Source organism: Palaemon carinicauda, chromosome 1 (assembly GCF_036898095.1).
Source record: "Palaemon carinicauda isolate YSFRI2023 chromosome 1, ASM3689809v2, whole genome shotgun sequence".
NCBI lineage: Eukaryota > Metazoa > Arthropoda > Malacostraca > Decapoda > Palaemonidae > Palaemon > Palaemon carinicauda.
In genome coordinates, this window is record NC_090725.1 from 29,533,430 (window position 1) to 29,551,503 (window position 18,074).

The 18,074-nt window shown below is 32.4% G+C and overlaps 1 protein-coding gene across 1 annotated transcript in view; it reads left to right on the plus strand.

The window, feature by feature from the left end:
- The first annotated feature begins 508 nt into the window (after positions 1-508).
- Positions 509-18,074, plus strand: part of LOC137638553 (uncharacterized) — a 41,765-nt gene continuing 24,199 nt past the window's right edge. The window contains exons 1-5 of the mRNA XM_068370745.1: positions 509-563; positions 4,980-5,044; positions 6,402-7,787; positions 8,451-9,024; positions 9,355-10,586. Coding sequence (XP_068226846.1) covers positions 509-563; positions 4,980-5,044; positions 6,402-7,787; positions 8,451-9,024; positions 9,355-10,586 — 3,312 coding nt within the window. The remainder of the gene's footprint in view (positions 564-4,979; positions 5,045-6,401; positions 7,788-8,450; positions 9,025-9,354; positions 10,587-18,074) is intronic.

Genomic DNA, 18,074 nt, shown 5'->3' on the forward strand with positions numbered 1-18,074 from the left:
TCATCTCTTACAGAATCCTTCCAACATGGACTAGGGAAGCAAAGCTTCCTGTGTCCGCCCCTAACCTAGCAAAGGAGACTCATTCTCTATGCTAGGAAGAAGTAGATCACAGACTAGAAACTCTGATGTTCTGCCCTAACCCAAAAAACCAGTCACTCTGGTTATCAGGTCAGGACAGACATATCCTAGAATAGTTATACCTGAATTATTATACGGATATAACCACTAGGATTAAGCCGAAGGTTTACAGAGGGAGAGAGGGATTGAACTTAGCCTCCGGAGGAGAAAAGAACAATCGGAGATGTGTGAAAGAATACTACTGTACCTAGATTACTAGACTAGGTAAGGTGAGAATCGATTACGTAACCGAAACTTTCTCGTATACAATCTTAGAAAAAACATTCAACAATATCTTACATGTGTAAAATATTTGCCTATAGCTTCAATAATATAACACTCGGTAATACTTATATCATGCATGAAAGTACTAGGGCTACTAAGTCTCGTGATGGGCAAGATCGGTACCTCGACCCTTGTCGAAATCGCTGAACTAAAATCTGACGGTATGATATAAGCATTCCTAGAGGAGCTAAATTGCTAGATTATTAAAGCATAACAAACCCGGTACGTCGCTCTAGATAACTAAATGACCCATAAATAGCGAGTAATAGCATCCAGGATGCCTCCGGTAGGCAACAATTCTTGTTTACGTTAATATCACTTTTGATTTAATTCAAAACGACAAGAGCTTATATTATACATAGTAAAGATAATACTCAACTTTTCAGAGCAAAAGAGGCCGGAGAAGTCATCAAAATGTTGAATAAAATCCAAAATAACGAGAGAATAGAAGGGAAAACAGCGAGTAGTAGAGCTATACGGAAAGGAATGAAGAGGGACCTACCGCCTTCATCAGATACACACTGGAAACGGAATAGGAGAGATACCCTATGAGCGGCTCTCTTTTCATTCTCCTTTCAGATTCCTATAACCCCTCGAAGCGTTAATACTGTTCGGGGTGAAGATAGCTATGTGACGTGTCAAGAATACGTCCTCTGATAACATGCGATATCCCTGTGAGATTATTTAGGGATATTCGCTCCAGAAGTTAGAATTCTGGATACCTTAAGGTAAAATTCTCTGGGAATATCACTGTAGTCAAATATACCCTAAAAAGCTACCTAATAGGAACTTCCATCAGGACGACATGGCCTGAGCCCAAAAAATCATTTATATTTAACAATGATGTCTACCTATGTGTGGTTAAAATGCTCTAAAACAATACGGTTAATATGACATCAACAGTGATAAGTCCCATCGCACAACTCGAGAAAACATTACTGTAAAAGGCAGACAAAAACCTAAAAACTTAGCTTAAAAAATTTAAAAGAAAAACAAAAATCCAAATAAAAAAAGCTCAGAAGTTTTTTACTGGACAATAAAGACTGCCAAGTAGTCTAAATCTGATTTTTGGTTATATGATTTAAAATTGCATTTTAAAGTCGACTACAACTGTTGCTTTCTGCCTCTCGTTTGTGTTTGGTAAACAAAAGAATTTGATTCCTTTATTCTTTCTCTAATTCTTCTTTGAGAGACATCCTGACAAAGGCATTCCCTTTTTACGGAATAATAAAAAGAATGGTTCATTCATCCTTTGTATCATGCAAGAAGGATTTATTAGATCTACTATATTTCTAAATATACAAGTTCTGTAATTTTATATACATATCAATTTGAAATATATTAATTGTTTTTTTAAGGGAGTAATATGTCTTCGAGATATCTAGTAAGCTATACATAGCACCAGATTTCATAAAATGAAAATACACGTAAAAAAAAGAAAAAAAAGAAAAAAATAAGAAAACTAAATTTCGTAAAAGTATACTGTTCTCAGTCGTATTTCAGTAAAATATAGGCGACTGTGATTTTTACACTTTTTTGTTAATATCTGTTAAGGTTTGATGACCGTAATATCCATTCTTAATGTCAATATATACGTTTTTAAAACTGTAAATGCATGGTAACCTTTATTCCAGGTTTTTTATCGTTTTTTAACCCAAATTTTTAAGTGTATGAACACCACTTAGATACTTATAGGTTTGAAATGCTAACAAGTCAAAACTTAATTCCAAATATATTTTCCCCCGTGGAGTGTACATAATCAAAGAATAACATCACTCATATCTCAAAATTTTGTGATATCTAAGGAAAATTATTTCTTAAGAGAAAAAGAGGATTAGAGACAGGATATTGTCAGTTTGTTTCTGTTTGGCGGGAATACCAAGATTCATATAGATATAGTGATGAAATCCTCATCGATCACTTATTCTCCAAGCCTGATGATGAGCAGACGTACCTTGCTGATAGAAACGCATTGTAACTCAACCTCACTCTTGAAAAAGAGAAGGACATATATATTCTCTATAAAAATGAGAATAGCATAGGACCTAGAAAATTGCAGCGTTGTTTAAATGAAGAGATTTCCATCTTTATGACAACTGTCATAAAATTAAAAGCACTATGGCAGAAATTGTCTTCAATTCAACATGCATAAAAGAGGCTGTCCAACCAAAATAATAATAATAATAATAATAATAATAATAATAATAATAATAATAATAATAATAATAATAATATTAATAATAATAATAATAATAATAATAATAATAATAATAATAATAATAATAATAATAATAATAATATGGTGGAATCTATAAAATCAAGAGGCTGAAGTAGCTCCAGGAATCATGCAGAAGAGTGTGATCCGAGAAACGTTACACATAATAAAAAAAGTTATGGAATCCTAAGGAGGCATGATGCAACCCGGAACCCTACACTATAAATGCCACCAAGTTGAAAAGACTGTGATAGACAGAAATACTACTACTACTACTACTACTACTACTACTACTACTACTACTACTACTACTACTACTACAGATAATAATAATAATAATAATAATAATAATAATAATAATAAAAGAAACTCGAAAAAAAGCTAATAAAACCAAACCATGTGCAATTCATAACACTATTTATGAATTATCCATAACATAAAAAACTTATTTCCGAGAAAAATTGGTAATGAGGTTTTCCTGGTCCATCATTTTCTTTAATGTATACTATGTATATCTTTATCTCTTCTCATTGTTTCGTGAAGGTCCAAATTAAATATATATCTCGCATTATATCATCAATTTATAGTATGGGTCTTTCATGCTATTTAATATATTCCTCAACATTGTCTGCAATCTTGATTGCTATTCAGAGAAGACTTACCTATTAGCGAGAGAACCTGAAAGGATTAGTTTGTAATACTAATTACAAAATATTCCAATAGCTAATTAGATGCACGTTCTTCATCCAGAAATGAAAAGAGACGTCTTAAGTTGTGCAATCCTTTTACGTAGTCTGCGGAAGTGATTTCTAAATATCTCCCCAATAGAAACGTTAAAGCCTAGGATGGTCTCCCTTTTTCAAAATTGTGATAGAGAAGTAACACTAATCTTATATGAGAAAGAGTGACTCTCTGAACATAATTTGTTCAATAAATTATTATCTAAGAAGCTTTATTTGATCTCTACGAGATAAGATTGTTAGCAATATTGATAATAATGGTAAGGGGAGACACTATGCGTGTCTCTACTCGCCAATGAGACTTTTGGAGGAATAGTTCAGTGGATTTTTTTTTTCAAAGTCAGGCACTCGAATACAACAGTAGTCTTGCATATTTAAACAATATATTTGATCAACACAAAGTTTACCCACATTTATCAGGAAAATGTAAATTTATTCAGCCACTTTATTTTGATAAGAAAAATAGTGTTCGGTAGAATTAGATGTTTATTATTAATAAAATTACTTGGAAGTTTTAATTATTAGTAACACTGGTGAAACTATTTGAAGTAAGAAAAATATTTTAATAAATCATAGAAACTAAAGTAATATTAAATCCCATAACACTTATTTCTCTGTGTACATCATTATATCTGATTTTTTTCTCTCTTTCTTTTCTTCGTGTTTTTGTCCTTCACCAACCCTTTACGCTTAATTTTTGTTTTATCTTTTTTTTTTCTAAACCGTTTTCAAGATACTGCACAAAATCATTGTAACATATCTATATTTATTCCGAACATATCCGCATAAAACTGAGCAGCAACAACCCTTCAACACTTCATTTAACCATGAAACTAAATGTTAGAAAGTCTAAATTAATTCACTTTACTGAAATGAATAAAACCTAAATCTCATACAAACATGACTGTGGGATGATAGGTGGCTGAAAGTTTAAAATATTATTTGACATAAACATGAACATAAAAATATCTAGAATTCAAGAAATATATTTATCCATCTGATGCAGAAATATTTGATTAACATATTACATAGTCATTCATTATTATTCTTCGGTTTTAGAAACTTTAACAGAATAATAGCAATATTTTTCACACCTCTTCAGAAAATGGTTCTAAAAGTTTTATTGCAAAATGTCAATGGTTATATTAATATTTTCATGTGTATATGAAATGTTTTCGCTCAAGTTGTGAAATATGCAATTCACCTAAAAGTAATTTATACATCTATTTATCATTTTACTCTGTCTGGGTGACTAGACAACATTTAAAAAAGAAAAATGTCAAAAGCTATCATGAAACTGATGATATATAATGGTATATATGAATTTCTATATTTTATTGAAAAAAAATACGAATTTTTTCACATAATAACAGGCAGAGTTTGAAATTATAAGCTCAATATAAGAGAAGAAACAAGAGCAACCAGAGAATTTAGACCTCCACCAATGATTATTGACAATATATAACTAAAGTCTACGGACATTGCCTCCCTGTTTTCATAAGCAGACTGAAAAGTAGATGGTGAAACGTGCTGTGTTGATCCGGAATGGTAATCTTTATCCCTATTTGTAAACTTATTTTGATGTAATCTAAAAACTGTGACAAATGTAAATTGGGATCCAGCATCTGGCTCCGGTACTGGATCATCTCCAAAAGTTAATGGATCCGGTACTGGATCATCTCCAAAAGTAAATGACCTAAGATCCATCTGAAATCTGTGTGTTTGATTTCACGTAATCTTTAAAGCTGGGAAAAATACAAATCTGGATCTAGAATCCGGACCCGGATCTGGATCATCTCCAAAATCTCATGTGGTCGTCCATGACCTGGGATCTATCAGTGTGAAGAAGTCGTCAAAGTCTTCTGAGTAGTTTTTTATTATTCATGTCCAGAGACGCACAGACAAATATATAAGAATATGAATAAAGAAATAAATAATTGAATAAATAAACAGACTCCAAAACATAACTTCCTTGCCGGAAGTAATAATCAGATAAAGGGCATGAAAAGAAAACTAACCCCGTGTCAAATCTGTGAGATATACTGAACAATGAAAATATCCATATATAGAAAAATAATTGATAATATTTACATCAGCTCAGTATACATCAAGAAAAAAGAAAATTGCTCTACATACATTATGTATTTACTTGAACCCCTAAATAATTTCTTGAACTGAATATATTTTTTTCATTGAACATATCTCTCGAATTGTTGAAGCATTGGCTTTTATATTCTTTTTATCCTCTATTCGAGTGTTTATTAAGAATAAATATAAATTTTTTCTTGGAATTTTTTGTTTACTCGCCCCAAACGTGATCAAGTAGAGCAAAATCTCTCTCTCTCTCTCTCTCTCTCTCTCTCTCTCTCTCTCTCTCTCTCTCTCTCTCTCTCTCTCTCTCTCTCTCTCTCACGACATTTTTTCCTTTAATCTTAACCTTTGAAATGGCCTTGTCTTCATTCTTATTCAGGTCGCGTCTTAACTGGGAGGCGTCGGATTTCATATTTGTTCTCAGTGCCCAAAAACTCGCGCATGTGTGATATACCTCCAAATGTCTGTATTTATTTTGTTTACTAGTTATGTAATGGGTTGTTCGGAAATTATATTGTAATGGTAATTGGTGTCTAATGTAAATAAACAAGTGAGAGTTTTGTAAATACCTTTCTTCTGTATGTATGTAACAAATATTGTTAGTCTCTGTTTAGCCGTCAATTTGTTTGGTAACCTCTTATTAAAGAGACCTATCGTTGTCCGTGTTTCTTTGCCAGCCTACAAGAGATTAAACATGGCGCAGTGAGTAGGGTCTGTTCTACTGGTGGAATGATCGTAGTCAGAAGTGATTCAGAATTTAGGATTTGATTGATACGATGGAAGAATAACTAGAACAATTGACGGAGCTGCTGGCGAAGCAAGAGGATATGGCTCAGAAGAGGGAAGAACGTTTAGCTAGGATGTTAGAAACTATGATGAGTGTTCAAAATAGAAATGTTAACGAAAATCGTCAACGAAGTGGAGGTGCTGAAATTTCGTAAAATGAAGCACAGTGCCGGTATAAAATTCCTCATAGTGCCACACCTGCACCTCACCTGTCATCATCAATCTCTTTGAAGGAGTTCGATGCTTGGCGGCATAAATTTGACGGTTATGCAATGTTGACTGGAATTAAATCATTAACGCCTGCTAAGCAAAGGTCGGTTCTCGCTTCTGTTTTAGATGAAGACTGGACACGAACATTGCGATATGGGCTCTCTTTTCCGGCTGATGCAGATCTTGAAACAATACTTAATGCCATGGAAAGGCACTTACGAGGTCAACGGAATGTAATCGTCGACAGGAGAGAATTTTACCTCAGAAAACAACAAACTGGTGAGAGTTTCGACGATTTCCTTTGTGGTATCCGGGAAATTGCAGCATTCTCCGATTTTTGTTCATCGTGTATGGGCAATAGATTGAGAGACCGTATTGTTGTTGGCACTCGTGATGAACAAGCTCTAAAACGTATGCTAGAAGAGAAGGACCTGAATCTGCAGAAGGCTGTAGATATTTGTCGAGCTTCTGAGAGTGCTAATGAGAATAGCGCTACAATACGAGGAATGATCCCAGACAGTATATCAAAAGTTTCACGGTACAAAAGGGACTACAAGAAAGCACCTAACAGTTTATATGAAAAGGAAAGATGCTTCAGATGTGGGAGAGATAGACATTGTGACATGAATGTTTGTAAGGCAAGGGACAAAAAGTGTTCCCAGTGCGGAAAGATTGGACATTTTGCTGCTGTTTGTAGGTCAACAGGGAAGGAAACTTCTTCTTTGCTGAAAAAGAGTAAAGATTCAAAGCTAAAATCAACTGGTAGTAAACTTAACAGGGATGTACATAGGATCGTAAGTGATGTGTATGTTAACAGTGCCATTTCTCAAGCAACCCCGAAAGTTCAGATTCACATTACTCATCCTACAGGGAACTCGTCTATACTATGGACACCGGATTCGGGAGCAGAAGCTACAGTCATGGGGCTCAATGTAGCGAGATCTCTTGGCATATATCCCTATATGCTCGAACCTTCTAAAATTGGAAAGCTTTGTTCTGCAGGTTACCAGACCCTTAATTGTGTAGGAGCTTTCACTTCGCACCTTTCGCTTGGTGATCGACAAACTAAAGCTGAAATAACTGTGGTGAAAGAAGTAAAGGGAGCTTTATTGAGCTGGTTTGATTCGATTGCTTTAGGAATTCTACCGGAGGATTTTCCTGCTCAAATTAATTCTCTTCCCGTAGGATTGTCTGTAAATCCAGATGAAGAAAAGCGCTTAAAGGACTACAAAGAGAACGAAGACTCTACTTGTAGGGAAGTTCATTCTCCTGTTGCACTTCCAAGGTGGCCTTATGAACGTGATCCAACTGAAGAAGAAAGGGCAGAGCATGCTGCAGCTTTGGTATCAGCATTTCCTCGGATATTTGGTGCCACAAAAATACTGAGGGAGATGCATGGAGGTCCTATGCATATAAAGTTGTCCGAAAATGTAAGACCATTTGCTGTGACAGCCCCGCGCACTATACCATACAGCTGGAGGTCTGAAATAAAGGATCAGCGTGATGAACTTTTGGAGAAGGATGTTATCTGTAAGGTTGAGCATCCAACAGAATGGTGTCATCCTATAGTGCCTGTTGCTAAAAAGCCAACTGGAGTAAGATTGTGTGTTGATCTCACTAAGCTTAATAGGTATGTAAGTAGACCCACTTATCCTGTACGATCACCACATGATGCAGTAGCTTCGATAAGCACCGGAGCAATGTGGTTCTCTACATTAGATGCAAAAATGGGATATTTCCAAATCAAAATTGCAGAAGAAGACCAGGATCTCACATGTTTTATCACCCCATGGGGTCGCTATAAATTCAAGAGAGCAGTAATGGGACTTATTTCTTCAGGAGATGAATACAATCGAAGAGGAGACCAAGCTCTTGGTGATATACCACAAACTGTGAAGATAGTTGATGATATTCTTGCGTATGATTATTCTTATAAGGATCACCTAGCCCATATTATTTCTATCTTGCAAAGATGTGATGAATATGGGATAACTCTTAATGATCAGAAAATTTGCTTTGCAAAACGTGCTGTTGATTTTTGTGGATATAAAATCTCAAGTCATGGCTACACAGTTGATTCTCGCAAAGTGATGGCTATTGCAGACTTTCCTGTGCCACAAAATATAACAGATCTTCGATCTTTTATGGGACTTGTGAATCAGCTTGGAAGTTTTTCTTCAGTGATTGCACGTGAAGCACAACCACTCAGAGATTTACTGAAGCAGCGTAATGAATGGTGTTGGACTGCACAACATGATTTGTCATTTAGGAGAGTGAAGGAAGCACTTACTGTACCCCCTGTACTTGCACATTTTGATGCAACTTTGCCAACCATGTTGCAGACAGATGCGTCACGACTGCATGGTCTTGGATTTGCTTTACTTCAAAAGCATGGAACGGACTGGAAACTAACGCAATGTGGCTCAAGATTCCTTTCAGATGTTGAAACAAGATATTCTGTGATAGAGCTGGAAATGACAGCCGTATTATGGTCAATAAAGAAATGTCATACTTACTTGGCTGGATTACCTCATTTTGATGTGGTGATAGATCATAGACCATTGATACCAATTCTTAACAGTAAATCACTTGGTGAAATTGAAAACCCAAGACTTCAACGCATGAGAGAGAAACTAAGTAATTTTAGTTTTACTGTTCACTGGCAGAAAGGAAGTGCTCATTGTATTCCGGATGCTTTATCACGTGCACCAGTTCAGGATCCTACAGAAGAAAATTGTTTGAAAGACGATGGATCCACTGATCCTTTGCATGTTGCAATGGTGAATGCCCTCGACATGCATGAAGATGGCGTACTTCTAACACCTCTGAAGGACAAAACACTGGAAAAGATAAGTGCTGCTGCTGAACAGGATGCAGAATACAATTCTCTTCGGGAGATTATAATGAAAGGTTTTCCTGAACACTGCCATAATTTGGAAGTAGAACTCAGACCTTTCTGGAATATACGTGATATGCTTGCTGTAGATGATGACCTAATTGTTTATGGAGCAAGACTTCTTATACCCAAGAAACTTCGACGTGAAACCCTTGAATGTCTTCATGATGGTCATCAGGGAATTGACCGCACTAAAAGGAGGGCGCGGCAAACTGTTTATTGGCCTAAAATTGACAGGGATATTGAGAATATAGTTTCTTCATGCCGTTCTCTTCTACCAAATCAAAGGAACGAACCTTTATGGCAAGAAGAAGATCAACCAAGTAGAGTTTTTGAATCTGTATCTGCAGATTATTTTCATGCCATGGGTCGAACTTATCTTGTTTATGTTGATAGGTTGTCTGGGTGGCCTTGTATATCTTCCTGTCAGGGTATAGCTTCTGCAGCTATTCTAATCCGATCATTGAGGGCTATATTTTCAGATACTGGTGTTCCTGTGTTGTTGAAGACTGATGGAGGACCACAGTTTGCTGCATCAGCTTTGAGACGTTTTTTATCTCGTTGGGGAGTAAAACATCGCATTACTTCGCCATATAATCCGAAGGCAAATGGACAGGCAGAAGCATCTGTGAAAATTATCAAGAAGCTGATAATGACTACTACTAAGAATGGGAATCTGGATGCGGATGAATTCGCCCGTGGAATGTTAGAGCTTAGGAACACACCTCGTGCTGATGGCAGATCACCAGCCCAAGTTTTATTTGGTCATCCCCTCAGGTCTTTTATTCCAACACATCGTCGCTCATTTGCCAAAGAGTGGCAAAGGAAGGCAGAGGAATGTGATGTTAAGGCAGATTATTTGCGAAGTCAGGCGAAGCAACGGTACGACAGTACTACCAGACCCCTTTCTCATTTGAAAATGGTTAGTTATGTTGATGTTCAAGATCAGAACACAAAACTTTGGAATCGTCCAGGTGTTGTTGTTGGCATTGGATCCTGGCGAGATTATCTTATAAAGATGGGCAGTGGACGTATTCTGTGGAAAAACCGGATGTTCCTGAGACCACATCGACCTTTTCTACCAATATATGGATCAAGCCTTGATGCAACTAACACTCCCAATAAACCAAAGGATGGGGAGAGGTCGCAAGATAATTCTACTGCTGAGGTTATTGAACAACCAGTTTCACCTACACCAGCTCCACGTCGTAGTTTGCGGCATAAGAAAGAACCTGATCGCCTACAAGTGAAATGGAACAAAAATACATATGAATAAGAAGGATTTTCAGACGCTAGGAGTTATATATTACCCTAGAAGTCTTAGGGGTGGTGTGTGATATACCTCCAAATGTCTGTATTTATTTTGTTTACTAGTTATGTAATGGGTTGTTCGGAAATTATATTGTAATGGTAATTGGTGTCTAATGTAAATAAACAAGTGAGAGTTTTGTAAATACCTTTCTTCTGTATGTATGTAACAAATATTGTTAGTCTCTGTTTAGCTGTCAATTTGTTTGGTAACCTCTTATTAAAGAGACCTATCGTTGTCCGTGTTTCTTTGCCAGCCTACAAGAGATTAAACACCGCAAAGCGTTTGAAAGCAAAGATAATGTAGGAGTCTTTTTCAGGATGAAGAGCGTTTTGCCTGGAAACGGGAGAATTCATTACCCAGTAGTGAAGTGTTTAATTCGTTTTTGTTATATAAGACAAAAACTAGTCCTCACTTTGTCCTCTCTATGAGTAGCTGGTTGGCTCGTTGAGATACTAGCACTAGAAAGTTATTGGGTATTATAACTGGACAGACAGTACTATATTGGTACCCTCTCTCTTGTTGCAGCTTATTTTTTTTCTTTACCTACACATAAACTGAATAGTCAGTCCTACACATACATTGAATAGTCAGTCCTTATTACAAGCATTTCTTCTTTCCTTAAGTGGTTACCTACGGCAATGTAATTTTTCCGTGGCTGTTTTCCCCTTGGTGAGGGTAGTGGAGACTCTATCGCTTTAGTAGGCATCCCTTCTAGATGGACACTCCACAATCAAACCATCGTTCTCTGGTCTTAGGTAGTTCCATAACCTTTGTACCATGGCCTACCACTGTTTTGGATTAGGGTTCTTTTGCTTTGAAGTACATTCGGGCTTTTTTTCCTATTTTATCTAACTTTATCTAACTTTATGTTGTTACTCGCCTGTAAATATCTATTTTTTATTATTTACTCTTCCTTTTTAGTTTATCTTTTACCATGGTTTCCTTTCCTCACAGGGGTATTTTCATCTTTGGAGTCCTTGGGCTTAAAGCATCTTCGTTTCTCAACAAGGGTTATAACTTAGGTTGTAATAATAATAATAATAATAATAATAATAATAATAATAATAATAATAATAATAATAATAATAATAATAAAACCTTACCGACTCAATACATAAACTCAGATATATTAATGCCATATTTTCAATATAATAAAATATATCATAAGTAAGATATATCTAAGTAAGTTCATATCTAACACTATGATAAAAAAAAAATTATAATCTATGATATATTAAATTAAGATTAAAAAGGCAGAATTGTTAAATAAACGGCTGCCTTTAGATCATTCACTTTCAATCTCCTCACATTAGGAAATTCGAACTTAACCTAAACAATAAAAATACCTCCACAACATTACATAATACCTAATATTATAACCAAGACATGTTACTTCATTCTGATCTCATTGTTTTTTTTCAGTACTTAAAAAAGGTTTTTTCGTATACATTCCTTTTAATGTTTTTACAGTTTTCCAATACATCTTTTGAAAGTAAGACTGACAAATTTTATATATATATATATATATATATATATATATATATATATATATATATATATATATATATATATATATATATATATATATATCTACGTTCAAATTTTCATTTATTGACTAGAGCTTGCTAAAGTGTAAGAAAGTTCTAATGCATCTTGTCTGAAAAGTTGTATTATAGTGGATGAAAATATATATGTTTATTATTTGATATAGTAATAAGATTAATTTTTTTCACACGGGTTACATCGAAAAGATAAATATCCTAATAATTATAAAATAGCTAATAGATATAAATAAAAATATCAAAATAGTATTAAACAGAGTATTAATTACAACCAATATTTCTTTTTTCTTTTCATAAGCTTAAGTTAAAATACCGTTAACATACCGTAATTATTGGAAATTTTCAATAACAATATACGGTTTTCAGCCGTATTTTCATGAAATGCAGGCGACCGTAATTTGCACACTAATTTGTTATTATCTTTTTCAGGTTGACGACCGTAATATTAGTCTATTACGTTGATAGTGTCCGATATTAAATCGTTAAATGCCTTGCTATGTTTTGTACAATATTTAATAGTTTCGTTACTTCGGTAAAAACCTTTCCATTTAAATATCCCTTTCTAAGTAAAAATATGGTTATTCTTAAAAGGAAGTTTTATAAAGTGAGAAAAGCGAAATGGCACAAAAGAAATTCACATACTATTTCAGTTAAATGTAGTTAATATAGCTGTAAGGTGATAATAATGACTTTGCTGGAATGGATAATGAAAAAAAAATTAAACTTTATTGAATAACTACCCAATTGTTGAATAGTAAGAGAGAGAGAGAGAGAGAGAGAGAGAGAGAGAGAGAGAGAGAGAGAGAGAGAGAGAGAGAGAGGGGGGGGGAAGATAGTAATCATGGCATTTCTATCAAGTCTATTTCGGTTGTTTCTGTATTATTTATCGATTTTATTGATTTTTGATAAAAAAAACATAAATATGATCATATCAATAAGTTGATTTTTTCAGTATTCTTCATTATTCGAACGTTTTTACAAAAAGGATATATTCATCTCGGAATATGCAAATATGTTCGTCTTTTTCCTCCGGCTGTGTCATCAGCTCTCATCTCTGCTCCCATTTGCTGGTATCTCATCACGAGTTCCTCTATCACTCTCGTGCATTAAAATAATTGACTTGCCTGACATTCAATGGCCTCCTCCACAAGATATTTTCTCATCTTAGTTCCCATTTTTTTTACATTTATCCAAGAGGACATAAATCATCTTTCAAAATAAAAAAAAATAAAATAACCGAAACAAATTTATAAATGTGTTAACATCACTTTAATTTTGCTTTATTTGATTTGACAGTTTGATTAAAGATTCCGTTTTTTTTTTTAGAATATATCATCCACTAACTGAAGGAAATTCCGTTTTAATTCCATCCAAAAAAAAAAGAAAAAAATGGCAACTAATCACAATATGACCAGACTTTTAAAGCAAAAATTAACCATTCTTAGGATATACAATCACTAAATTTCTTAGCATATATTAGTTGTAAGATTTCATTTATGGCAAACTTAAGTACTAAATTAAAGAAGATAATTTAAGATCAATTTTATTCAGACACATTTATTCAGAGCATATTCGTCGTGTTCGAACAGACAATCTAAACGAATAGATTTCATTGTTAAAAAACATATTTTAAAAAAAAAATTATTGTTACCTTACACACTTTTTCGAAATAGTTACTGGCAAATGATATTTTTTGGCTAGATTTAAATGTAACGAGACTCTTAAAACGCCAATGTACATATGCAAAATATGTCTTCAGACATAAGCTCACCAAAGTAAGACCACTCTGTATGCTTTTATTCTAATCTTAAAAGGCACATTGAATATTGCCATATTTTTCAACCTCGAGGACACCCGGCGTTATATATATATATATATATATATATATATATATATATATATATATATGTATATATATATATATATATATGTTATATATATACATATATATATATATATATATATATATATATATATATATATATATATATATATATATATATATATATATATATAATGCATGATCTTTGACATATGTACACATCCCTATATGTGGTTCAACATGTGGTACCCGTCATCTTACAACACTTAATCATTGTAGGGAGAGAACGAGAACCTCCTTTGTTGTTGTACTACATTTAATCAGCTGACTGCAGTGTCACCCATTGAATCATGGCTTTAACCGAAACTACAATGCACAATGGAATTAGCACAATATAAATATAGGGACGAAAATCTCAACTCTTTACTTTTACTAAGAAATCATTTGTTAAATTACTTTGAAGAAAAAAAAATCATCAACTGAGTGTCAAAAAGACATCAACTTCCGAGTGTACATTTATACACACACACACACACACACACACACACACACACATATATATATATATATATATATATATATATATATATATATATATATATATATATATATATATATACATAAACCGCCGCTTCCCAAACAGAATTAATGATAAAAAATATTCATGTGTTCATTATCAACATATAAATATGAGAAAAATTTACAACATTAGAAAATATCTTAAAAGAGAGGTTATTACACCTTCATATTATTCATATCAACCAAATTTGATAACAATGAAAAAAACAACAAATAAAATATGAGAAGAGCTGAGCAAACCATCCAAGGAGTAAAGGAAAAAAAATTACAGATGCATGAGAATAACCTGCAACATCAGCTATGCAAGGAAAATGCAAGAAGCGGAACGCAACTTTTGATGTTGGAAGATTCAGGAGTCAGTAGAACACTATTAAGGATTCTTTCACCAAAAAATAAAAGGAAAATCGTTTTTCTTTACCTAAACGATTCATTTTGAGGTATGGTTCCTTACATTGGAAATTTTTGGATTACACATTTTTTTGTCGCTTCCAAAACTGTATCTCATATGAATGTAACATGTTACCTTTAACATCCTGCGTCAAGATCTAACATAGATACTCAATACTTGAATTTAAATGTAATTTTTGATCTAATAAAGATAGGAAGTTTGTCTTTGTAGCCAAATAAATCAATTTAACCAATCATTAATGGATTGATTAGAACTAAACTTATATCCTATTATTCAAGTTTGATTGGATTAGAGAAATTGAATAAAAAACGTATATATATATATATATATATATATATATATATATATATATATATATATATATATATATATACATATATATATATACATATATATATATATACAGTTTTTATTAAATTTCTGTAATCCAACCAAACTTAAATAATTGGATATGAGTTTGGTTCTAATCAATCCATTAATGATTGGTTAAATTGATTGATTTGGCTACAAAGACAAATTCCATAACTTTATTAGTAATTTTGGATCTCATAAAGGTATGAAGTTTTTCTTTGTAGTCAAATCAATCAATTTAACCAATCATTGATGGATTGATTAAAACCAAACTCATATCTAATTATTTAAGTTTTTTTTGGATTAGAAAAATTTAATAAAAACTATATATGTATATATATATATATATATATATATATATATATATATATATATATATATATATATATATATACATATATATATATATATATATATATATATATATATATATATATATATATATATATATATATATATAAGTATTTATATGTGTATATATACATATGACCATATATATATATTTATACATATATATATATATATATATATATATATATATATATATATATATATATATATATATATATATACATATATATTTATATGTGTGTGTGTGTTTGTGTGTGTGTGTGTGTGTTTGTGTGTGTGTGTGCGCACACGTGTGTGTAAATGTGATTGTATGTGTGCGTGTATTTTGTGTTTACGTGTGTATATGTGCGTATGCAATTATAGTTTGTAAGTTATTACTTGAAATAAACTAAAAGAAATAAGGGAGAGAGAGAGAGAGAGAGAGAGAGAGAGAGAGAGAGAGAGAGAGAGAGAGAGGCGAGGGAAGGTAATCACACGTATGTCATTCTACTCTATGAGTAATTCATGGAAGTCAGTATTTTAAGAAAAAAAAATTTAAAACAACTCCAAAGCATATACTATAATGTATTCCATCAAACATTCCGATATGTCATTAATTTACTAAAAGGTTTGTTCCAACATGACAATATTTCACTTGCTTGTTATAAAAGAACTTTTCACTTTGTTCCATTTCAATCATATGAATTTTCATTAATTCAAAAGATTCCTAATGTCAGTTGATACTCTTATTTACTTTTATAACACTAAAGAGCTCAATTGCGGCATTTAATTCCTGAATATATCAATATTTTATTTTCCAAGAGGTATTGAGGTCACAATAGTTCATTTAATTTCTACATGTATTTTTTACATAGCTCAATTAAAAAGCCATTTTTGGATAAGAAAAATTAAAACGGACATTCATTTGTAAATACCTTTTATTTCTATATTTTTTCATGGATTTTCCAGTGAAATTCATATGAAAAGATATAGAAAAAAGTTAATTTGATCAATGACTAAATTATTTTATTTTTGTTTCTAAAAAATGCAAAGTTTGAAAAGGATGAAATAACAATTTGTTTCAGAAAATGGAATTACACCCACAATCCCACAGGCCAACACTTGCTGGCAAGATATATTGGATATTAAATTTAGGAGAGTATTGATATTCAAATTGCGATTCCTTACATCCTTGCTATGAGGAGAAGCATGTCATCTTCTTCCCAATAGATACATACAGATTTTTGTCACTATAATTTGTAAAAGATTAAGCATACAAACACTTAAATACACACACAGTTAAAATCAATAGAGTATGACAAATCACTATGCATGATATTTATAGATTATGAAAAAGCTTTTGATTCTATCAAAAGTTCAGAAGTAATGAAGCCCTTTAAACACAAGAAGTAAATGAATCTTATTTTAGAACATTTGAAGATATTTATAAGGGGAGTACATCAATACTGAAACTACATAAAGATAGTTGGAAAATTCCTATTGAGAAAAAAGCTAGACGGGGAGACATCATATCTTCTAAATTATTTACGAACTGTCTGGAAAACTTATATAAACTTTAGTCTCGAAAAATGTATGCATTAACAATAATTGAGAATACCTTAATAACTTGAGGTTTGCAGATAGCATAGTTCTGTTTAGTGAATCATGATAGCAACAGCAAAATATGATAGAAGATTTGAAAATAAAAAGCAAAAATATACAACTAGAGAGGAATATTAATAAAACTATGAAAATGTAAAAAGTAAATGCAGAGAGACTACCAATACTGATTAGGGACGAACCTCTAGAGATAGTCAATAAATTATTATTATTATTATTATTATTATTATTATTATTATTATTATTATTATTATCATTATTATTATTATTATTATTATTATTATTATTATTTTTATTATTATTATTATTATTATGAAGTCTGGTCAATGTACTTGTATCACAAAGTCCGTTCCTTTACTCTAACCCATTAGTAATTTAGCCATACCATTTTCTACCACAGCTGCATTGTATTTGGTATTTTCTACAAAATCCATTCCACTACAACGTAGGTTTACCTTTTTACTTACGATATATTCTGTAAAAATTATGAACTGCTATTGACTAGGATAACTGCTAGTTCGTAAAAATTCTATTGTGATGCCTATGATCAAAATGGCTATGGTGGTATAAAAGTTCTCGCAATATATGCTCCGGAGATTGAAGTAGTTTTTTTTTTTTTTGCAACCACAAATATTTATGCATTTAAATGTGGGAAAACTTAATTCAAATAAAAAACAAAGTCTATTAGTAGTTATCAATACCTATGGTAGTGAAATTTTTTAGAGTATTTCCTAATTGTAAAAAAAATA